This window comes from Ochotona princeps, chromosome 7 (genome assembly GCF_030435755.1).
Source record: "Ochotona princeps isolate mOchPri1 chromosome 7, mOchPri1.hap1, whole genome shotgun sequence".
Classification (NCBI taxonomy): domain Eukaryota; kingdom Metazoa; phylum Chordata; class Mammalia; order Lagomorpha; family Ochotonidae; genus Ochotona; species Ochotona princeps.
The window spans coordinates 62,511,266-62,536,523 of record NC_080838.1 but is presented as its reverse complement, the minus strand read 5'-3'; the positions used below and the strand labels follow the sequence as shown (position 1 = coordinate 62,536,523).

The window sequence follows — 25,258 nt, the reverse complement described above, 5'->3', positions numbered from 1 at the left end:
CAAGATTGCTACTTTCTCAGACATCACCCCTGTACTTTTTCCTGCCACCTGCATATCCAATTAGTCACAGCAGGCTTGACGCTGCAGCAACTCACCTCCTTTCTGAAAATAAATGACTTAACCATAGGAGGTAAGCTAATTCTCTTAAAGAAAAAAAAAAGGTTACATTAAGTCAGCCACCTTGTGCAGAGATTAAATGTCTGTTTTCCATTAGGCCGAATTACTATCTAACGCTATTAGTCATCTTAATGCATGACTTAATATATTGCTTGAAACACAACTAAGATTCACTGCAGAATATCTAAGGCAGGCAACAATAACATGGCAAGAGGGATGTGCAAAGTTCTCCACCTAAGTCACCTCTCCAATTCCTCAGTTCAGCTTTCTCTGAGCATTCCCCTTCTCTATGTGGAAAGTGCTAGAATGCCTGGAATGAACATTTCTCTCATATCTGAATAGATCAAAGCAGTTCAATTGGGCTTTTCACATCCTGTTTCTAGGTAAGCTGTGGCAACTCTAACACAAATAACACATCAGTTTAAGTACATACCTTCTCTCTGCTGCTATGAGCAGTTAAAGACCGTTGTGCTGCTCCTCGGAGAGCCGTGCGGTAATTATAGAAATTGCTTGAAGGGTCCATTTGATGCTACAGGTAACAGAGCAGAGCATTCACAACTTACTTCTCAACAGTAGGAAGTTTACAAGACCACATATTTGACAATACATGGAAAATTCAAGATAAATAAGGGAACTTCTAAGGAATAAAACTGATCCCTCTTACACACCCCCATGCACATGTGACACATTTACAACACAGATGTTTTCTTTCCAGAGATGTAGTTTGTTTATATAAACTGTTCTCAGCTGTAATATTTTTAAAACTAAACATTTTCAGGCTGATTGTCGGGATCAGACCCAAAACTGATAACTAAGCATTAAACTCAAGCACTAGAAGTATTTCCTGGCTTCATTTGAAATTTCATGGGCCAGCTTATGGTCAACTATGTGACTCAATACTTGGGAACAAAGTTGTTTGGATTTGGTAAAAATTCATTGACAAATATTGAAGTATACCATTCAATGAGGGAAACAAATTTATGAATTTTTACATGTATGCATATATGGTATCATTAATATATCTAATGATAATTCCCAATTTGGGGAAAAAAACTAGGCAAAGGATGCTTTCTGATTACTTCCAAAGATAGTAGATTCAGAGAACCAACAAATGCATAGGATACAAGCACGCATGTCCTTGTACAACCCTTACTTCCTTCAGACATAGAGAGGAAAGCCTTTTCATAGGTTAATGTGCTGAAAGGCTGGTGAATGAATATTTCTGTGGGAATGACAGTGACTGTCAATAAAAGAGGTTTGCAGGCAAACTCTCCATTGTTCTGAATACAAATTCCATTCTGATATTCAACGTGATAGGACTAATGGATCACCGCTTCTCCCATCGATTCGTCCCTGAATGGACCTCTCTGCTTACAATAGGACTGGTCCACCACCTGATTTATTTTCTTCTCCTTCAATGTTACCCTCTTTCTTTTCCCTGGGTCTATAATGCCTTTGTCTTCTGTGAATACTAGCTGATGGAGAACGATGAAATAGAGGAATGCCACTTTCCAGGTGGAAATCAATGTCACATACCTCAAGAATGTCAAACTTGGCTGTCTTCACTTTGGCCCAGGTTTTTTTTAGTCGAGAGACTGGGCTCATGTTCATTCCAGCTTCCCATTTAAAGCAGAGGCAGCGGTGGGGAGAAAGAACATCAAAATAGAGAGATAAGAAAAATCATTCTGGCTTACACTCTTAAAAATGGTTTCATCATTAGCACACAAACAAAAATCTTGCATTGGGAATGGCGTAGTAGTGAGTCAAGATAACCCTCTGCTTGTGGCATCAGCAGCCCATCTGGGCACCATTTCGAGTCCTGGCTTCTTCACTTTTGATTCGGCTCACTGGTAATGCCTGGGAAAGCAGCAGAGGATTGCCGAAGCCCTTGGGCCCCTGCACCCATTTGGGAGACCTTGAAGAAGCTCCTGACTCCTGATGACAGACTAGCACAATTCTGGCCATTATGGCCATTTGAGAAGTGAACCAACCAGATGGAAGATCTCTGTCTCCCCCTCTTTCATTATGCAACTCTTAACGTTCAAATAAAAACAAATAAATCTTTATACAAAATCCTGCAAATTATTAGTTACTTATCAGTTGATAATTTTTATTTATTTTATACAAAATCTCCTTAAACCTAATAACAGCCTGATACCATTGAGAAGGAAGTGCGTGGATGAGCTTTTTATTATATATGTATATGTATACACACACACACACACATATATATATATATATATTTTTTTTTTTTTGCCAAGGGAAAGATCGTAACCATTTTAGGAACAGCAGCCACAGGGACTGTGTCAGTATGCAGACACAACCTTAGTCAACTACATAAACAAAGAAATATGGCTATGTTCCAATAAAACTTTAAATATAGACACTGAATTTGAATTTACATTGTTTTCACATGCTTATTCTTCCTTTGATTTTTCCAAACATCTAAAAATAGAAACTATTCTTAGCTTATTGACCATAAAGAAACCATCCCGTGGTGGGCCAGCTTTGGTGAAAGGGTATAGTTTCCGGAGCTTTGAATTAGCGTCTAACACGCCACCATGTTTATTATACATTATCTCAATCAACATTCCTACAAGGATATGGTGCTTTCCAGGGGAAAGAAGTTTCCCCAAGGTCACTCAGTTAACAAACAACAAAGAGTGGAGCTCTAACGGATAAGAATCTGTAATTCACACTCACTTCAATACACCATTCTGCCTTTCCTAATGATATTCTCCACATTAGTGTTACTTGGAGAAATACTACAGTAGTTATTCATAGACAAAAGGAGTCCACACTAAGCTCATATGAATATGTATGAATTTCATAGCACCAATATTCAGAGTTTAAGGCTACAAAAAAAAAAAGAAGTTGAAGAGAGATGAACTTCACATGGGGAAAAACACAGAGAAACTAAATACACAAAAAGAGCAATTTTGATAAATGTGCAAGGCTTATAAAACTTTGTGGAAAATGGAATTAAAGCATATATTTATTTTGTTGCCACTTCTTTTAGAAACTCACGCATAGTTTTTTTAATATTTTTCATGAACTTCTTAAAGACCCCCCTGAATACAAAGACTCTGAAAATGCATTTTGTAGTTACTATGACGAAGTTGCCTATATATTCATGATTATGTCAATAACTCTGGGGACATGTGCTGGCACCATTGTGGGGTAATCATAGTGCTGCATGGAATGGGGGTGTCGTATATACGCGTTTAACTTTCAAGAATATGCCAAATAATTTGCCAAAGCAGCAGCAACATATTATATCCTCACCAATAATGTCTAGAAATTCCATTTGCTCCACAGTTTCCATAATACTTCCTATAACCCATGTTTCACAGCTATTCTAGTGAATGGAGGGGACTTCCACTGTTATTTTTGTTTCTCTGATGACTCAGGATGTAGGGCATTGTTTCATACACTTGTTATCCATTAGTGTTAGTGTATTTTCTTTTGTGAAAAGAGTTTTGCTTTTTTATCATTATTTGTCTTATTGACTTATTAAGTCCTGTATACACTTAGGAGACAGGCTCCCATACTATGACTTAACTTGACATACTCTTTGTGGTGTAAATGGAAAATTAAGTCAAGTTCTGTAGCCTAGACTGGGGCCCGTTGAGACCCCTGATCCAGACAAAGTTTCTATTTATATGATGTAGGGTGACTCAGATAAATGAGGAGGTGGAGCTTGACCAGAATTTTTGTGAAGGAGACAAAAAGAAAACGATATTCAAATAAAACAGAGAAAGGAAGAGTGAAATTTTGCAGTTATTAGGATAAAAATTATTGTGATAAGTCTGGTAGACTGTCTACCTTCAAAGTGGTACTCTTGTTTCTACTTGTTTATAAAACTATTTACTGATCACCTATAGCGTGTAGGATGGCAATCCAATGTGTAGCATGAATTAGCATCCTTTTTATTGAAAGAGAAGAAAGGCAAGAGAACAGGTGTGAAGTAAGACATCCAAAAATATACAGTTACTGCTCAACTCTTGTGCACAGAATGAATGGAAAGAAACACTGGTGTTGAAATCGCCCTGAATGTAAAGCAGCGAGTTTGTATTTGAATGTAAGATGCTGTGTCAGGGCTAAGTCCCACGAAAATTGACTATCAAAATAGAGTATAGCTTCTTAGGCTCCCCTCTTATCAATGCTGCTAAAATCATATCATTTAGTCTTGGATCATGAATTATCTCTAATGCTTGCTATATGAGTATATTTTTCTTAAAAAAACAATTTTTTATTTGAAAGGCAGATTTACAGAGAGAAGGAGACAGAGAGGATCTTCCATCCACTGGTTCACTCTCCAAAATGGCTGCAATGGCAGGATCTGAGCTGATCCAAAACTAGGAGCCAGGAGCCTCTTCCTGGATCTCCCAAGATGGTGCAGGAGCCAAAGGACTTGAACCATCCTTTGTTGCCCTCCCAGGCCACAAGCAGAGCGCTGGATCAGAAGTGGAGCATCTGGGACATAAACTGGTGCCCATATGGGATGCTGGTGTCACAGGATGCAGATTTAGCCTGCTCCACTGCTGCACTGGCTCATGAGTATACTTCGTAGAATATCCCCCAAAATCTCTTTATAGAGATCCCTCACAAAATTTAATAGATGAATATCTGGAGATGAATTAACTAGAAAATTCAATGAATTCTTGCATACTTAAGAGGAATTATATATATACACTCCTACACCAAATGGTTATTTAAAGCTTTTGTACCTTCTGAAGGAACCCAGGATTTAAACATGTAGTTTTCGTGAGCAAAATCAACTATTTGTAAATCTAAAATGAACGTAATTTACAGAACCCATAAAAAAGATGAAGGGGACATGCAGCATCCAGAAAATACTCACAGATGATTGCCATCAAGGAGTTAAAGTTGCCAATGTTGAAACACTCCCGTGCTACGTCAATGAAATACTCAATCATCCTTGCTCGGTGCTTCTTCTTTACAGGCTATACACAAAAGGACACGAGAGGACAGTTACCTAACATGCAGACCCAGCAGCTGTAAAGGAAGCCTGGGAAAACAAGATGGAGAGCTAGGAGACGGAGAAGATCCATTTCCTTACCATGCAGATTTCCGTGGCAACCAAGTAGCTCAGGCGATTAAACCATTCCACATAGGCTTCTAAGTTTCGGGTTTTCTTCCGTTCACTGTAGCAACTCTTTTGAGAAAGCAATGTGAGTGGGTAAGGTGGAGGAAAAAACAATGATTGAGGCTGTCATTTTGTTGGATATGGGTTTTTATTCTGTTTGGGGGGTTATGGAATGTCTCTAGGATGAGACAGAGCGACAGAGATGGAGAGAGAGAGATTACAGGAGAAAGGTCGGAAAAAGGGATTGGGAGAGGTGGGGAGGAAGATAATCCTTCTGGGAACACTGCAATCTCTCAGGAAAGTGCAGTGAAACCTGAGATGTAGAAATGTACATTGCACACTCATAAAAATTCCTCTTCCTCCCTTCCTAGCACTTGGATCCTCTGAGTGGGATGTGTCCTCAGAAGCACAATGCCAAGGCTGGCTTCCTGTTGCATTCTAAAACAATCACGGCTAGTTAAGGACATGGGAATGTTAAGGGCTCACCGCACAGACGGGAAAGGTTGAGAACAGGGGACGGACACATTCCTGAACTAATTAAGTCTCAGGACACAATTTTGGAGCTTCATGTACCCAGAAACTATCTCCTAATATTGGTGAGTAGAAATTTACACCAAGCCACACTTCAGTTGGGTAACAGCGTTCAAAAGCAAAAGAAGTTAATCTCATCATGAGGTTCAAGGCCAACTTTAAAGGGGTTAATTACACTAGTCTGAGGCCAGAAAACAGCTGTCGCAGCTACCCCAGAGATGGTTTTCACCAGCAGGCAACGCAGTCTTTGCCTAACAAGTTAAAGTGCTTTTAGAACTCCTTGAGGGAAATATTCTCACTTGAGGTCATTGATTTTAAAGTCACAACCAGTACTGTTTTATGTATGGACTTTGCTCAGCCAATAAAACTGGCACAAGCAAGTCACCTTAAACCCGGGGACAAAGCAGTGAAGATCCTGGCTTAGCAAGCTGGATGTGTCTCCTGTTTGCCCCTCCCCTGCTATCGTTGAGTCATGAGCGGGGGATTCTCTTCTATTTTCTTTCTGACTTAATCTGCTAAATCTATTGTGCCTTTATCTCTTACCTTCATCAGCACTAATGCCTGCATCTACTTGCCATGTAAAAGGCTAATTAAATTTCCCATTAAGGAAGAAAGAAGGCTGAAAAGTTAGTACAGAATATCATGAAGGCATGAGATCAGGCAAAATGACAATGAAGCCAGACCTGGCTCATGGGAGAAACAACTCTCTGACTTGATTTCTCTCTGTTCCACCCAGGATTACAGACTAAGGAGCCTCTCATTTCAGAGAATACTGATTACCTTGTCATTGTCCAAAGGGTCCTTCTGCACGAACGCCTGGACAAATTCTTCTGGTCCGATGTAATTGAGCCTCTCCTGAAAGGCAACTCCAGCAGGTCAATGATACTGAAGAAAATAAAGAAGAAACGGACGGTCCCCACTATTGGCTTTGGACACTGCCACCCCCCCCGCCTTTCCTTCAAGCAGTTTATAAAATACACCTTTTACCCTGAACACTTTCATCCTGTTCAGGGTCTAAAGAGAGGCAGTTTTCTGTGAGGTCACCTTTCCACAGGACTGAAGGAGTTATGGGGAAATTCCAAAGAAACAAAATAGGAGGCAGGGCAACACACTCACTGCTCTGCAGTCTGGTTTGATATCTGTTTACAGATGAGTTCCCAGAACATCAGGAGCACTCATGGTCAAATGCCTAAACAGAGCAGGTTTCGGATGTCTTCTAGATTATTTCCCTTCTGGAAACTTCGGATGGGTCCTAACATACTAGTGCTGGCAGACACACTGTCTGGTTGTCAAAGCCCGCCCAACCCCTGGCTGGAGAGGGCAAGGGTGATGACAGCCGCCCTACCAGCTCTATGTGAGTCAGCTGCTGGGCCAGCGTGTACGGGTCGCTGCACACACTGATGAGATCCCTCTGGATGGACTGCGGCTTGGTCTTGAGGACGGTGAGCCGATCCGTGGACGTGGAGCTGATTTTTGCCAGCACCTCCTCGTACTGGCTGAGCGCGGCAAGCTTGCGGATCAGACACTGCATCATCTGCTGCACGTTCTTCCGGTACGTCTGCTGGGGAACAAGCAAAGAATGACGACCTTGCTCTGGGCATCTCCCGTCACCCCTATACAAACTCGGAAGCAATGCTGACGAGTCAGCCAGGTTCAGGGCACCTAGAGGAGGATTCAGTCGGCTCTGGCAGCTTCAAAAACCTACAGACACCAAGCGTATTTTCAGCTGTGTGTAAGGTTGAGTTCTTTACTCGGGTTGCTATTCAGAGTACAGTTCAGGTACCAGGACATTTCAGATTAGTTACTGAGGAGATTCAGTGCAATGAACGCTGTAGGTAACAATGCTTCTTGGTGGCATGGAAGCTCACTTGTTTGTTTTCCAGTGAGTCAACATAAGTTTCTCTCAAGTCAGAGCACCCTCAGCTAACCAGTTGGCTTTAGGATTACCTTTCTGATCTCTGTGCCATGTGGTCAATCCCCTCAGTCTTAGACCATGGACAGTCATGCCGAAATATTCCATTACTTTCCTTTGTTGCCCAAGCACTTAACTGATGTCCACACACAGCACATGTATGCTCGGTGGGCACTCATTTTTGCTATTTGACCTCCACATCTGGTTCATGACCACTTCTTTGGCATCCACCAGTCAGTTCTAAAGTTCACAACCATACTCTCCCCACAACGTTAGCCCCACGTACCACCTTGTTCACCAAGTGTGTGCTACAGCCATACACTTAGAGAAACTGATTTAAAGGGCAGTGTATATATGATAGGTAAGTATCAACCTCTTGACATTCAAAACTCTGAAGCCAAAGAAATAACCTCACAATCAATCTCCAGGTTACAGCAACTGAAAGTGACAGGGTTCTTTAAGATCTCCCCTTCAGGCCCCAAACTGCCAAACCGCAACGATGAGCCTAGGCCAATGCCGCCTGCATCCAAGAAGGTGCAAGGGCTCAGTCAATGCTCAAAGACCCTTAAGAGAACAGCTCCAAGGAAGGGCAGTCCCAGTGAATCCACAGGTGGAAAAGGCCGATACGTATACTTCCCTGCATTCTCAAAGGTTCTACCCTATCGCTTACTGAAAAGAATTATCCAAAAATTAGGTGTCCCACACTGAACAAGTGTACGTTCCATATATATATATATCGTTTCATATATATATATAGCTATATATATATATATGGCAGAGGCAGTTCCTAAATAAAGAAGTGTTTGTATATGAGGAATATTGTGACACAGCTGGAAATGGCTAATTCTTTCACAAAGATATAAAGGCACACAGTCTTGTTTTCCTCATTGTTTTTCCACTTACATATTTCATCCCATAGAGAACCTTGATACCTTGATTTTTTCCCCTATAGTTCAGGTAACCTTACAAATCACGAAGAAGTATTTACGCATTTTAAAAAATCAAACTTCAGGAGGCAAGCTGCCTTCCAGGCAGCATTATGGCTATAATCTAGTTGATGCAGTCTATTTTGTGGTGTGTCTGACAAGGAAACTAGCTCTTGAGGTGGAATTCTAAGCTATTCAAGATGGAATTGAGGCCACCTGCTTCCCCCTCTTCCCTGTTGCCCCACCCTGTCTAATTTAACAATGTGGAGATCTATTTTCAAATGCTTCCTGCAGACTCTGTCCCCAGCGTCATAAAAATGCCTGAGTGAGATTCAGACACGACTCCTAAAAAGTGTGCAAATATTTCCCAATGTGTGACTCAGGCTCTCTTGGAAGTACAAGGGTACTTCATAAAGTTCATGAAAAGGTGAATGATAAAAACTGTGCTGGCTTTGGCTCCTGACTCCAACTTTATGCCAGTGCAGATTCTAGCAGTCAGTAGTTATATCCTTGCTACATACATGAAATACTTGATCTGTGTTCCCAATTTAGGGAGCTTCCTCTTTCTCTCTCTCTCTCACACACACTCTCTCTCTCTCTTCCACTCTCTCTCTTCCACCCTCTCTCTCAAATTATTATTATTTTTTATGTACTTGCTTACTTCTAACAACAGCTTCTAGGAAGAAAAGCCACCATCCCACATTGGTCTACTATTATCAGGTAAAAGGTTACAGCTGTCTGTGTTGACAAGGAAAGTTCCCTGTGACATCTCCCTATGTGAAAAGCCAAGATGACGAATGTCAAGGAAACACACACACATATACCGTAAATCATACCCATAGATGACATGTGTAAAATATATGAAGAAAAAGTTCTCTGCGCTCAGAAATACCACCACAGCTCAATTCAAAATAGCCCTGATATTCGATGTCTCGTGAGCATGTCCTCATTCCTGAATCACCCATCTTTCCCCCATCTCCTTCTCTGGTTCCTGTTGAAACTACTTTAGCCAGACAATGACAACATCCTTTCAGGTCGCCACCCAGCACACCCCTGGGAAGCACAGAACACAAGACACAGCTATAAGCGGACAGCTTGCAGCCTGAGTCCCAACCACAGAGACCCCTGGATTTGGCTGAGAGGAACATACTGTCCGTGTTCTTCAACTGATTCTGTTACACAGCTGTATGCAAACACCAATGCTCTCCTACCATTTCTAGTGGAATGATTTTATTCTATCCTTAAGTTTTTAAAGGAAGCAGCAGTGGAATCATAATCCAGAGAGAAAAAAAGCAGCAGCAGCAGCAGCAAAACATTCATGGAAAAATGAAATTAAAAGATGAGTTTACATTGGTGCAAAACATTTTGAAATCCTTGCATACAAAAAGTCTTTTAAAAGCTCATGGAAAAATGTGTATTATGGAAAAAGTATGCATGGATTTCAAAGTCTTCTGCCCCAAATAAACCCAACTTTTAACTGCGTTTTTTCCACAAATGTTTCAAAGTCTTTCCATAGAAGGGAAAAAAATGTGTACCTTAGGGGAAAAAAAATTTATTCAAACAACAATGTGCCTATAGACATAGGAGAGAGAGAATGTAGGTGACCACCTTAAAAAGTGTTCTGCCATCATTTGATTTCATTTCAGAAATCAAGCTTTATGTTGTTAGGCATGCTTCCTCCCTGAGTCATAGATTGCTAAATACGCACTTCTTCTTTTTTACAACTTCAAATGCCAGCGATGGTAATTACCTGGCAAATAAGGATAGAAGTTCTTATTATAAAGACCAACTCCTTAAGGAAGAGAAAATTGCATTCTACCCACTACAGTGATTTGTCATGTAATTCAATCATTAGTTTCATTTCATGTTTCTTGCAGGCAAGTCCTAATAAACCTCTTCATTTTGGGCAAATCCCCAGGGGGGAAACATATCAAGCCAATTTATGTGGAACCGTCCTAACAGATCCAGAAGAAACTGAACTAAATTATATCGAGGGCACACCTGGACTCAGTGGGTGCCAAAGTCATACATATACATTTAAAAATATATATGAATATATCTATAAAGTCAGGGGCAGGAAGCAACAAGTCACACAAGTTATAGCTGAAGCCCAGGTTCATTCTAATGGAGACAAACATTGTTTTCCTAACCTAGTAAATGATTTATTTTTTCACTTAAGCATTCACTCATTCATCCAAACACTACAGAGAGCCTATTAAATGGCAGGCTGTCAGCTAGCAGTAAGGGTGCTGGAGTAAGCCAAGGGGGCACAGCATGGACTCTAGAAAACAAGCAATAAAAAAGTAAGTCATTACTGGTCACAGAGTACTCTGAAGGGATGGGGGTGAGGACAGAATGGAAGGAGGGTGTAATTCGAATTGGGGTGGGGTGGGAGTCTCTCTGAGGAGGGGCACTTAAGTAAATGACAGACAAGGAGCCCCTCAAGCCAAGAACCCATCTAAAAAGCATGGAGCCTAGGAGGATATTTACGTAGAGCAGTTAACTCTGACTTGATGAGGAAGGAGTGGGCCATCTGCAGGACTTGCCAAAGCACACTCACAGCAACCAGCTATCAAGTATGGGCCCCGCTGCTGAATACTGGATAGTATTTCCTATTTTGTTAAGTTTTAGAAATGGTATTAAAGTGTACTTTAAAAAATGGGAATGGATAGGGCGTCTTGTTATCTTTCCAGCACAGCACTGATAGAGTGAATTCTCAAGGGAGGTTATTCCTGATGAGAAAATGCATTTTAAGACAAATAAAGTGAGACATCACCGCAGCTGCCAAGGGCTTTGCCTACCCTTTCCTGCAGGAAAACATCTTATCCCTGTCTGTGAAACTTGCTCCCTGAAGCTCAGCAGCAAACTCCACAAAGTCAGCCTCATATAACATGCCTCAACACAGAAGACAGGCCCTCCAGGCCTGCTTCAAAGAGGGTAAGCTTGAATCGGTTGCAGCTCGTCAGCTCTTATCAAAGGCTCAGCTGAAGGGAGGGAGACTCACGGAAGATGATCGAAGAGATTGTCTTTCCACCTCCACCTACTCTAGGTCCTTGAGCCCACTTCCAGACACCTGCAGACTGAAATCATGTCTCCGTCTTCTCCCTCTGCCCCAGGAGTTACCCTGGGTCATTTGCACACGGATCTAGGATCTCAGCTCTGATCCACAGCTCCTGCTGCCAAGGGAGAAAATCCCATCTACGCCCCTTAAACAAGGGCCCCGAAGACCATTTTTACCAGCTTCATTAATGCCTTAAAGAATGAATGTTTCTCTCTTCTGGGAGTAAAATGATTATAAACAACTCTATTTCCCTTTTACCTTGAGCTTAAGCCACAGAAGCTGCTCCACATGTTGTCAACATCATATGCTTGCATCCCCTTTTCAAGGTCCATTCCATTTTTTACATATTTTGTATTAGATTATGTATATGAGGGGAAAAATTTTAATGTAATTCACAATACTTATTTAGGAATCTATTTCTACTTGCGAGTTATCAGCATACTTATTACCTATTAATATACTATTATGTTATTTATTTTATATCTCAGTGCTTATATCTAACAACATGCAATGTATTCTCTAACTAGATATGTTAAACTTTTTTGGAAGGAATAAAGACCAAGTGAAATCAAAGCCTACTTACAACATGAATCCTGTGCATGAATCGATATGAACAGAACCCCCAAATTAGTCACCTCCCTCTGAGGTGGAACGGTATGATCACGTCCACATGGCATACCCAACAGAACTATATGCATGCTATAGACCTTGCCCGAAGGTCTAACAGAAGGCAAGCCAACGAGAGCCTGGTCCATATCTCTGCACCACTCCCCACCAACTCTGTGCCCAGGAACGCCAACGGCTGTGCCACAACTCAGGTTACCCACCTCTTCGCCACTGGCTATTCGGTGAGCCAGATCTTTTAAGTTTCTCATCATTCTTTCATCTCGGAAATCATAAGGAAATGTTTCTGTCCACTCTGTCAAAAGCTGGAGAATTTTAGGTGCAATTTTTCTTATCTGGCTCTGAGGTGGGGATGGAGGGTTAGAGATGGGAGAGGGGAAGAAAAGGCAAACTGAATTTAGTGGTTTGCATCACAGTGGACTACATCAAATAAATAACGACAGGGTAAACTGCACTTCTGGGATCCCAGGGTCTTCCCGTGAGTCCACTGAGACTATTTTCTCTACATATCACTCTCATTCCCTTGGTTTACCCCGAGGCTGTGTGTGCACCTCAGCCTGGGAACATGCTAGCGTTATTTGAGAAAATCAGTTTCCCGAAATCCATGCCGTACAGTGAGCATACCTGATTTATTATTATTATTTTAATGTAAAGGTCAACATGCATCCTTACCTTATCACTCTCAGGATCACTTAGTCTCTGATGCTCCACACATAAGTGGCACACTTTGGCCATGAGCTCATAGGGATGCATAAACAGCCGAGAACTGAGCAGGAAGGTAAAGATGTATGTTCTCTGCAGCAGGAGAAACATGTCAACATGGTTACAATCTTTCTGGAAGGAGCATTTTTCTTACCTATGTTATATATCACTTCTGTAATTCCTCTTGAGCAACATTAACATTTGTAGTTTCAAAAGGAATGCTTACCGGTTTCAAAAGGAATGCACAATAGCATAGCAGGTGTATCTCCTTTAGCCTCTGACATTTCTTTTTCCTTAAAGCTTACTAAAAATAACAGAACTACATCACAAGCTGGCCTCCTAGAATTATTCTGAGCCCATTTCCACACCCACCTTATGGGGACCTGCATATCAGGACACAGGCATGACTCCACTAAGTCACACTAAGGTGTATAGTAGCAAGTCATCCCTTGTGGTGTGCGCATCCCACAAGGACACTAGTTCGAGTCTTGGCTGCTCCACTTTTGATCCAGCCCCCTGCCAGTGCACCTGGGAGAGCAGTGGGAGGGGGTTCAAGTATTTGGGTTGCTATCACCCACACAGAAAACCCAGAGGAAGCTCCTGGCTTTGGACTAGCCCAGCTCCAACTGTGGCAGCCATTTGGAGAGTGAAACAGTGGATGAAAAGTCAATCTCTCTCTCTCTCTCTCTCTCTCTCTCTCTCTCTTTCTTCCTTTCAAATAAATAAATATATATATATATTTTAAAAATCTTAAAATATCTTTAAAAAAAGGATAAACTTTATGCTCAAGAGAGAAAACTAACTGAACTACATCACCCATATTGAATATGGTTGTGTTGCAACATTGTGAATTGAAACCAAAACAAATAAAATTGCACCAAAAAACAATAACAAATAAAAGCCACACAGCCTATCTATATGCAGCACAAGAATCCCAAGTATGTCCATGAGACACACTGACGTGTGTGTATCAAAACACTGGAAGGCAACATGTCTAATAGCCTATTCATTTGCCCAAGGACTACTCAGTGTGCTAAGGCACGCTGTAACACTGTTTTTCTTTAGCCACATTGTCTCCCAAGATGCCAGTGATAAAGCTGCCCCCTCTGTTAGAATAGTTTCAGACTCCCAGCAAAAAAGAGAAATTCCAGGGCTTCTCCCCAGCCTCCTAGGCGTCTCTGGGAGCTCATAAACACTTCACAGGGCTGAACAAGGAATCCTTTTTATATTTGATTACAAGTTTTCTCTGTGTGGCAACATATTTGAAAACCCAATGGAACAAATCTCACGCAGGGCACTAACTCAGGAGGTGACATTATGGTGAATGAGTGTGGCAGGCACAAGCCACCCTCTGCACACTGAGGTTATTATTATATGTATAAAAATCAAGGAATGCAGCTGCTTAATTAATCTTATGCTATTACACTTGATGCCACTGGGGCAGCTGCAGTGTAAGAGAAAGTGGTGGGAGGGGGTGGGACACACCATTTGCCCTAGAAAGTGTCCTTGGGTGTGATCACTGATGCTGGGTCTGGGGAGATCATGTGAATATTCAACATTCTCAATTTTAGTTTTCTCCTCTCTACCTTCTTGGTAGTATTGTAACGACTGAGTAAGCATCAAAAGGAATATTCAAAATCAGAAAGTATTGTCTCTATGAAGATAGGTCATCATGGTGACACAAAAATCAACATGACAGCTGATGTCCAATCCAAAAAGAACTGCCTCCCGAGCATAAATCCTGCCCTCTCTTCTATCTGCTTTCCCTGATTACATTTACTTTTCTCAGTGCAGTGATGGCTTTTGGAAACAAAAGGGGCATAACATATTCTGGGTGCATCCAATGTTCTCTGGCATTTCTATTTAAGGACCAATGTGTATGCATGAGGAAAGCCTATTGAGACTTTGTGTGGATGGTACTGCACTACCCATGACCCTGAAAGGAAACTGACACACAGTCGACAACACCAAGATCTGATTCTATATTCTGCAGCATCTTGGAACTTGTACTCGACACGGACGATGTGTTCCAGAGGAAAGGGGATACCTACGTCGGGATAATAATCCACGTTGGGTACCAAGTGCTGGATAAGGGCCTCCAGGGAACCCGACAGCAGGTTGTTGTCATGGTAGTACAGCCCTCCACAGCTGTCCTCTGAAGACTGGTACAGGTTTCGGTTGTAGCCACTGCTGTCAAACATTGCTGAGAAGGGAGGCGTCTGAGGCATGCTTTCCTAAAAACAAGAAATCATGGCATCAACAGTATGCGGTGGGGAAGTAAAAGCCAACTTTGACAGGCACTAAGAGGAAGGAGGAAACCACCAAATTTTAGGAGATGCAGGGTTGGGCTGTGGCAGAGCCGGTTAAGACACAGATGAGACATGAGCATCCCAGGCGTGCCAGTTTGAGTCCTGAATGCTTCACTTCCGGTCCAGCTCCCTGCTTGCTGATGCACCTGGAAGAGCAGCAGCAAGATGGCCCAAGTGTTTAGGCCCCTGCACCCCATGGGAGACCTGGACGGAGCTCCAGGTTCTTAGCTTCCGGCTGGCTGTTGTGGCTACTAGAAAATTAGAAATCAATCTCTTTCAGTCTTCCTATGTGCAACTCTTCCTTTAAACAAATGAATAAAAATCTTTTGGAAAATTAAACTCTGACACAGAAGAAGGGTACATCAAGAACTATATTTCTGTTTGAAGACAACGGGTACATACATGCCTGAGCATTAATCAATCTTGGACAAGGAACATAAATTCTTAACCCAACTTGTACTTCGATTTAAGTCTCTGGTTGCCATATTGGGACATCATTCTTTCATGTTTGCCTATGAGGGGTGACAGACAACTGTGATTGGATTGTTAAGGCCTTCTAAGTGGAATGTTCCCCTGAAATGAAATGAGGAAGTCTTCCAATTTGATTGGGTGGAAGCACAAAATACTGAAAGAGGTGTGTGACCAACACTGCATAAACATGGGAACAAACAAAACTGAAGCTGGAAAAACAAACTTTCAAATGGGGCCTGAACTTAAGACTGACACTATGCACGCATGAGTTTATTTATATGTGTAAGAGGGAACTTCAAAATCTCATGGAGAACACACATTATGACCTGACCATATGGAGTTTAAACTTCTTGGAACCAAAATACATGATCTTCTAATTCCATTTTTCATGAACTTTTTGAAGCTCCCTCTTGTGTTTGCAAGCCTTAGGATTTTTCAAGGGGAGCTCCTAATTTGCCCTGGAAGATCAGACATGTGGATTTTCACTGCTTTGTGTTGAGGGTGGGATCAGTTCTCAGTCAACATACAGGCTGTGATGGCACCTGCTGAGGAACAAGGAGCCCTGTGACAGTCCAGAGATACGTGACTCCTCTCCAGACCTGGGCTTTGCAGTTCAGATGCTGTAATTGTCACCAGGCACTCAGTAAAAGCCACAGGCTATTCAGTCATTCCTGGATTCCTAGAGACCCAGCACCAGGCCCCTGAGAATAGACTCCTGAGTTCTGGCAGCATGCCTGGACAATGAAGGCATTCAAGAGCAGCCAGGACAAAGGGTTTCAGAAGGCAAACAATAGGGAAGCCAAACTGCAGGCCTGGGACCCATGGGGGAGAACGTGGAAGTGTCAGGAGGCCACACCCTGGGCTAATTCTTCTTTAGAGTACGCACAAAAATTATTCCCATCCAAAGGGGGTTGGAAGTGGAGTCAGATTAAGTCACACCCATCAATCCCCATGCATCTGTTCTCTTAGAGCTTGTGGTGGGCACAAAGCACCCTCCCATAAGAGCCTTGTCGGGGGGTAGTGTTAGGTGAAGACATCAAGAAGGAAGCCCATCTAGTAGGTGTATATGTGTGTGTATATATACATATATATATATACATATATATATATATATATATGTATATATATATATATATTTTTTTTTTTTGCGGCGGGGCACAGGGGAGTCAAGAAGAAGAAGAAACACAACTCTGTCCAGCTCTGGGTATTTTGTCCTAGCCACACATCAGTGCCAATTGTGAGCTGGAAGGGAACCAGCAAACACTGAGCACTAACAGGAAGAAAAGAGGCTACTGAAAACCACTCAGTTCAGGAGGAGTTTCAGTACCAGGGTCATGGTCCCAGGCCTTTAGCTTGTGCAGGAGATGGTCAAGACAGCCAAGGGACTAGAATCAGGGGGCTGAAAGGTTTAATGCATGTGTCACTCGTACTCCCTTAGGTAGGAAGAGCTCCTACACGGGAACTGTGGTTAAACAAATAACTCAATTTTAAATTGTAGTCTGCAGTAAATAAATGATCAGCTTACTATGAGTACAATGCCTCTGCAACACAATAGCTGTATGCGAGCTGTCCTTGGTAGTGAAGAACCAAGCTCCCCTTGCCTGTGAAATCAGAATGTCCTCAAATTGACAGGCCGGGAGCGGAAGTAAGAAGTGCATAAATGTTATGTCCGACCACCTCAGGTAATTATCTAACTGTGGTTGCCTCTGGTCTGAAGAAGTCAAAGATTAGTCAAGCTACCCAGTGGCCTTGATGCCCAGATGAGAATCAGAACTCTCACTCTGTTCTTGCAGTTCAGATTTCTGCCAAGAACCATGACTTTTCCTCGATATCTCACTCATTGTTACTGAAACCACTTGAATGAAGGGCTTGCAGAGGTTGGCCAGCGCTTAGGAACTCCAGAAAATTTGAGAAACTGAAAAGCATTCAGAGGGCCACAGGCTTTAGAAAGTAGGTTTCATTCCACTTTCCAACTGCAATCAATTATCACTGGTTGCCTGGAGGTCCCTGGATGAGTGGGAGGGATTGGGGAGCTTTCCTCACAGAGTGGCAATGACCACAAGGCTGCCAGGGAGGACACCACAACCTCTGGGCCCTCACAGTGTGGCTCAAACTCTTCTTGGTGTAAATGAGCAAGTGGAGACTCATGGAGGTGAACTGAGGTGACCAAACTAGCCGGGCACAGCCGTGCCCCCTGCAGCACTCCAAATGGAGTGAACCTGATTCTTCCAGCTCCGCGGCTTCAGGTTGGTTAGCAGGAAGCACTCAGCCACAACATGGTCACAGTCTTCAAGGCATCATAAGCCACCAGACACTTGTTTCTTAATTTACACTTACAGAGTGGACCAGGGCATGGATTTAGCTAAACATTCACACTTGATGAACTCCTAGTCCTGAGACTTCATAGCTGTGAAGTTTTCAGAAAGCTACCTCCACGCACCAACACGTTTTCCATCTCATTTTCAATCATGCTCACCCTTCCAAAATCCTAAACTACAACAAACCACCTATTTTTCTGATAGCAAAATTCTCCTTAGAATATTACTAGTAGAGCAATGGAAAGAATCTTTGGCATTCTTTGGAAATCCACCACTCATAAGATTTCTTTGAACAGCTACCAACAATCAACTTAGACAAATCTCTCCAACCAGACACAGAAGAAACTACTGCAAAATAGCCCTGGACACCAAGCCAAGGTAAATTAATTAGGGTTAAAGCTTATTTCACCTGAACAATTCATTGGTAGACACGAGGATGTCACAGGCCACCCTCTGTCATGTAATTAGCACAAAGCTGTGTTACTGACCCATTGGTTTCACTTTCCAGGAAGTACCGGGACTGTTGAAGTTGCACACAGCAATAACCCACCAAGTGGGGGAGACCAGTGCCCTAGAAGACTTCCCTGCCTTCTTTATAGGCCATTTTTGTATCATATTTTTGTATGTCTCCATGTACTTAAGACAGCGTCACCAGTCCTTAATTCCTCCTTTTCTCAGCTGTACATTCTCACTGGTGGGTCCCACGTGACAGAAAAGGTCTGTCCATTTCAAACCTTTACTTCTCTTAATTCTCCCTTAAACTGTTCTCCTCAGACCCACACCATGGCATGCTCTGAAAAATGTCACTGCTTCATATATGTGTATGGGCTTCCTGACTGCCATGCCTTTCTGAATTCTACCACCACGCAGGTGGCAGGTATCCGCAGACTTCTTTAACTACATAAGAAGCTGAGATTCAGAAAAGCTGTAACTGGTTTGAGGTGACCCATCATGGAGGGGACAGTTAGGGTAGAGTCTCAAGTAGAGGTTCAAAGTTTATTGCACCACGGCATGGTAGATTGCAAATGGTCTTCTTTGAACTTCTAACATTTAACCATAAAACCAAAAACCTCTCGATGTGCCTTCAATCTTACAGTTTATTAGGGTAATTTCTATGTCTTACTTGTTCTCCGTCAATCTTGGCTCTAATGACACATTAACGGCATTAGTTACTCTCATTAAAGGCATATTGTCAATCGCAGTTTTAGAATCACGGATCTTGGTTATCCAAGCATAGTCTTATGGAGACAAAATTGCAGAGACTTTATTAGGTCCTTCAAAGAAAGTCAAAATTTAAAAAATATAGGAAAGAACAGAGCATCATCTGCCAGATACAATCATAGATTGAGCCAACTCACAGTAACACTTTCTTGTAAACATTTTGTAGACACCTAATAATGAAAAAATTCATGAAAAAAAGTGACCAAGAAAAAAACAGACAAAAAAGCATGAGTCACAGTGACCAGCTGGTCAATCTTTGGCCAGGGGGCCCAGCCTGGGCCTTTCCTGTAGGCTGCGCAGCCTGTGTAATGGAGGCTATGGGAAACACAAGAAGTGAGCAGAACAGGACAGAAAGCACTGTGTGTGAACTGTTGTGTTCAACGTCAGAAGAAGGGCAACACAGGGGTTTGTCTTCTCTCAAGCACTTCCCGTCTTGCGACCCACATCAAGGGCTTCTGCCTGTCCAGAATTACTCCAAGCTAATACCCAGGTCTTCAACTCTACCTGCAACAGTTCTGGAAATGAAACGCGTGGCCCAGGAAAATAAAGCATTGGCCTAGTTCTTGTTTTTTTTAAAAAAATCAGGAATCAGTGCTTTGGTTTAGGGGATTAAGCCACTGCCCACAGCGCTGCTGGTTTCAGTCCCGGCTGTTGGACTTCCAATCCAGCTCCCTGCTAATGAGCCTGGGGAAGCAGTGGAAGATGGTCCCAAGTCCTTGGGCCCCTGCACCCACAGGGAAAACCAGGAAGAAGCTCTTAGCTCCTAGCTTTGGATAGGCTCAGCTCTGGCTGTTGTGGCCATCTGAGAAATGAAAAAAAAAAAAAAAAAAAGCAGACAGAAGATCCCTCTCTGTCTCTCCTTCTCTCTCTGTAACCCTGCCTCTCTAATAAAAAGAAGGAATCTAAAAGAATTCAAACCCAAACTATGGACATGAGAATGCACAACAGTAGTTATTGCTGGCACTGTCAAGCCCACTTGCTGATAATTCCTTTATTAAGAAAAGCCAAATGTGAGGTCAGTTCTAACCTATAGCATGCATTCTTTCTGTTTTGAATCTCACTATCATTCTGAAGCCTTCCTTATCTGCAACAAACCTTCTCCTTCAAGCTTTCCCAATCAACGTGTTCTTTCCAGGTCCTGTAATCTCTCAATTTCCTCTTCTGTTCTTCTCAGCGTCATCACAAAACCTCTCTCTCCCCTGTACACCATCCTTCTGCGGCCCAAATGCTGCCCAGTCCAATACACTTATCAACAGGGACCTGCTGCCCAACTCCCCTGTACACCATCCTTCTGTGGCCCAAATGCTGCCCAGTCCAATACACTTATCAACAGGGACCTGCTGCCCAACTCCCCTGAACACCACCCTTCTGTGGCCCAAATGCTGCCCAGTCCAATACACTTATCAACAGGGACCTGCTGCCCAACTCCCCTGTATACCATCCTTCTGTGGCCCAAATGCTGCCCAGTCCAATACACTTATCAACAGGGACCTGCTGCCCAACAATCTTGTTTAGGAAAACGCTGACTCTGCAAAAGCAGCATGTGACAGCAGCAAGTCAAATTCTGTGCTTAGTTAAGTCAAATTTCAAAGTAGCCATTTCCTCAAGGGGAGGGGTAGTATAGAAATCCATAAATGACATGGAAAATCCGCTAGCTTTATTGAAATCATCCAGCGAATCCTGGGAGAGATGCTCACTTTTCAAAACAGTCCTACTTGTCAGCCAGTCCCTTGCAACTCGAAATGTATTCTACTCTCACTCAATGGTTTGTAACTTTTTTCGGGGAATCACAAACTTTTCCCATAGCCTTCCACCCAGAATCATAAAGCAAAGTTTACAGGTCCAGAATAAGCCAATGTATGGGCCTGCACAGAGCCTGGCTACTTAGTTCCCTCCGGCCCCAAAGGAGCACCTGGTGGCTCTGAAGGCAACACTCTTCCAGCACTTTCAGGTTTCTTAGAAATCAAGAAATACCTATGTTCTCCAGTACGTGCAAGCTCAGTTAAAGAGACTAAGAGTATATCAATTCTTTTGGTTTGAGCGAAGCTATTGCAGTTGACTTTGGGGTAGCACTTGGGGCAGGAGGAAACACATGAAGGCAATGCGAAAGAAAAAAAGGGGGGGGGGCGCGCTCCAGGAAAGCTGAGTCAGCAAAACTGGGGTACAGCCCAAATTCTCTCAGATAACAATTCTGTAGGAAGTGCAAGCATACTGAAGGACTATTCTTTCTTGACATCTAAGACTCGGTAAGCTGCAATGTTCTTTGACAGACAAGACATCTTACAGGGATAGCTATTCGGTGACAAAGATGCATCTTGTTTGTCCAAGGCTCTTGACAAAGTTCAGGCTGACACGGATCCAGCAACCAGCAAGCCAGTTCTGGGTGATTCTGGGATGAGTGGACTTGAAAGGCATGCCTAGTGGCTGCAAACCAACAACAGAACCCGATGAAAAGCTGCCCCCTTCTAAACAGCAGGCTGTGCTCGAGTTAGCAGCTGCATTCAAGCACAGTTATATATGACGCAGCAGAGGCACTCGGATGAGGTGGTTTCAGGGAACAACTCAAACTGGGAAAGAGGTCGAGGAAAAGATGGAAACTCAGCAAAAAGCTATCTCTCAACGTCTGTTATTGGTGCTCTGTAAATTTCTACCACAATGACAGGTCAGCATTTCCTTTACATTTTAGAGAATGAGAAAACATGTGGGAGTTAATAAAAAAAGCTATTTAAAAAAATCCACAGTGCTTTCCTGAATTATTTAATAAGCTCAATGCCTTTATGTTGCCACAGTATTTTAATTTCTATTGAGATGCTGGGCTTGTGTCTCAACGTAGAAGGACAAATGAAAAAGAAACTTGGGAGGGCAGGAAAGACGTCTATCTATCTCAGCTGAACTCTGAGTGTAAGTTGCTTAAGTGGGAAGGCATTTAATGTCTTGGAACTGCTGGGTGCTCAATTCCCGTCTGGACTCCAAAGGAACCTTGCACCTTGCTGAGATGAGTCTGCGACAATGGGTTTCTTTCTCATTTCCTTGCAAGTGGCAGAGATGTCAACGACTTGCAAGCTGCCTCTGGCACTGCTTCTAGGATTTATCTAACTACGGATTTGAGTCAAGTTCAAAGGCCAAAGTCAAGCTTCTGACACTATCTAAAAACATCGCTTATTCTGGGCTTGAGAGTATCTGCAGGATTATCTTCTTATTTCTTGACTCAGACAGGGAAATCCTTGGAACTGATATCGCTAAGAGCTCCTCTGGACGGTGCAGCACTACACGGCTGCTACCCTCCTGGAAAAAAGACGCATTGTGTGCAGAGGAAAACCACTCCGGCAAGACAACCCAGGATCGACTCACTTCTTTGGCATGTGAACAGAAAGTAAGAAAACAGGAGACAAATTCCTTGGAACTCTGTCCCAGAGGCTTAGCAGATGTCACAATGAAGAGAGGGAGCTCAGTAGTTTTTGGGGGACAGAATTCTATTTCTCTTTGCAGTGAAATGTGCTATTAATTCTTCCGGATATGGACTATCAACAACCCTACAAAGACAGGAACTTGCTTGTTGCCTGCTTTGACCCCAGGGCCACTCACTAGTTCCTAGTTGGTGATGGGGAAGGGGAACTCTGACTCGAACGGTTCCCACCCTTGGTTTCCCAGGAAGAAAAATAACCCTAAGATCTGTTATCTTTTGACTTGCGGACATTGTTCAAAGCTTAACAAAACATAAATGACGTTTCAGCATGTGACAAATCTAAATGGACCAGGAGGGTCCTGTAAAACTCTCCTAAGAGATAAGGCTACATATATTCTGTGGGAATAGTCCAGGTTGTCACCTGCAACTTTCATGCAGTTCCTAACATGAACGGTAGATGGCACCCCCTTCCTTTGCTTGTGAGAGTTAGGGCTCTCCAGCAGTAACAGCTGGGGTGGGTGTAGAAAAACAGAGGGTTACTAGAGTTCTGGGAAAGGATACTGAGAAACCAGTGTCAAGGTTCTCAGCTTATGGAGCAAGGGCAGTAGTGCTCGTTGCTTTGCAAGTGAAAGCCAATCCATCCTATCTTCTTAGGTCTTCAGTGTCCTAGGAGAAGAACTCCCAGAGGAATAAAGCTGATCTGGATTATCAAATCCCTCACTGCCTAATCAAGAGTCATCAAAAAAAAGGACTTTATGGAAATCCCAGAAATGTTCCTCTCCATCACTGTCCAGGACGATAGCTTCCAGCCATGAGTAACGACTGGGCACTTAACACAGAACCAGTGCCCATGAGGAACGGAATTCTAAATTCTGTTTCATTAAAGTAAACTTAAATTTGAATATCCCCATGTGGTTTGCGCAACAAATAGCCAAAATGAGTGGCAGAGGTATCATTTATACCTGAGCGATCTCAAGCTAATTTATAGCATATCATCCATGAGTATCCTTTATGAAAAGATTTGAAGTTTTGGACATCCAATTCAATTCAGCAGGAATAAACTCTGCCATTTACTGAGGGTATTTGGCAAAAAAAAAAAAAGGTAAAAGTTTTCAAAAATATTCTTATTATGCAACATGGTTACTGACATAATTTCATTTTTTGGCTGCAAGTTCTTGAAAACCCATGCTTCCCACTCCCCCCTCCACAGTCACTTCCTTTCTCCCTAATTTGCACTCTCCCTGTCTTATGAACCTGACTTTCATCCCAGGGTTTCCTAATACAAGGAGAACCAACTGAATGGCTTCCAAATACAGACGTCGCTTGAAGTGGAATAAAACTATAAACCTACGCAACATTGACTGGATGTTACTGTCAGAAGAGACAGTAACAATTTGATAGACTGGCACTGAGCACGGTTGGAGCCCAGGCTGATTCTTTTCTGGTCCAGCATCTTCCCAGTACCTGGGAAGGCAGCAGAGGATGGTGGGCACCTGCTTCGGCCCCTGTGCTGCCCCTCCAGCCTGCTCCCCCCGGCTCCTGGCTTCATACTAGTCCAGCCTGGGTGGCTGTAGGTATCTGGAGAGTGGACCAGCAGGTGGAAGGTCGGTCTCTCTCTCTCTCTCTGTCTTCTCTCTCCTTCCTTAAATAAATCACGTTTTTTTTTTTTAAGAAACTGTTACTGATTTTACCAGCACAAGGGAATTTCACTCTACCGACCTTGCTTTCGCTGTCCCATTGCCCTATCAGCAATGATTTCACTCTACCCACCTTGCTTTCACTGCCCCATTGCCCTATCAGCAATGATTTCACTCTACCCACCTTGCTTTCACTGTCCCATTGCCCTATCAGCAATGATTTCACTCTACCCACCTTGCTTTCACTGCCCCATTGCCCTATCAGCAGTGATTTCACTCTACCCACCTTGCTTTCACTGCCCCATTGCCCTATCAGCAATGATTTCACTCTACCCACCTTGCTTTCACTGCCCCATTGCCCTATCAGCAGTGGAAGACCTATCAGCAGAACTCTCAGCCTCCAGGCATCCACTCCGCTCTCAGGAGCAAGCTCACGACATGACAACACACAAAATAGAACAGTTAGGGTGTAGAGGTCCAAGGGAACTAGGTGTTCCAGTGCCCGCTGTGCAAGCTAGCAGGTGTCAGGAGAGGATGACCCAACTGACGAAGGTCAGTTCTTATGCCCTGGATAGAAATGGATCTACAGCCCTGGGCGGGGCCAGCTGTCAGCTCAGAATAACCAGGACGTACTCGGACCTAAATTTTGTAGATTTTACCAGAAAAACCACAAAAAGTACAATCATAGTTCTGGATAATAAAAGGAGGTGAGGAAGCAATACCCGGATTTAACACTCCCTCATTCAGTCTCACACAGGCCAAGCAGCATTTTCAACAGCACAGCTGGCCTCCTGAAGACTGCCCAGCATATTACAAGGGTATCATCATTTGCTATTTGTGGCATCAGAATCAGGAGTGTCAGTCCCTACTTCAGGGATTCCAGATGCTTCTCCCAGTGGGGCACCCTTGTAAG

General features: G+C 43.0%; 1 protein-coding gene across 3 annotated transcripts in view; it reads right to left on the bottom strand.

Annotated features, from left to right (window-relative positions):
• RASGEF1B (RasGEF domain family member 1B) overlaps positions 1-25,258 on the bottom strand; it is a 559,731-nt gene that overhangs the window by 8,609 nt on the left and 525,864 nt on the right. For 2 of the 3 annotated variants that reach the window (XM_058667162.1, XM_058667164.1), the window contains 9 exons: positions 15,035-15,217; positions 12,954-13,076; positions 12,485-12,622; positions 7,104-7,319; positions 6,539-6,613; positions 5,201-5,296; positions 4,982-5,084; positions 1,654-1,733; positions 551-646 (listed from right to left, as the gene is read on the bottom strand). In XM_058667162.1, the coding sequence (XP_058523145.1) occupies positions 551-646; positions 1,654-1,733; positions 4,982-5,084; positions 5,201-5,296; positions 6,539-6,613; positions 7,104-7,319; positions 12,485-12,622; positions 12,954-13,076; positions 15,035-15,217 (1,110 nt within the window). The remainder of the gene's footprint in view (positions 1-550; positions 647-1,653; positions 1,734-4,981; positions 5,085-5,200; positions 5,297-6,538; positions 6,614-7,103; positions 7,320-12,484; positions 12,623-12,953; positions 13,077-15,034; positions 15,218-25,258) is intronic. The other variant, XM_058667163.1, reaches the window with a different exon arrangement.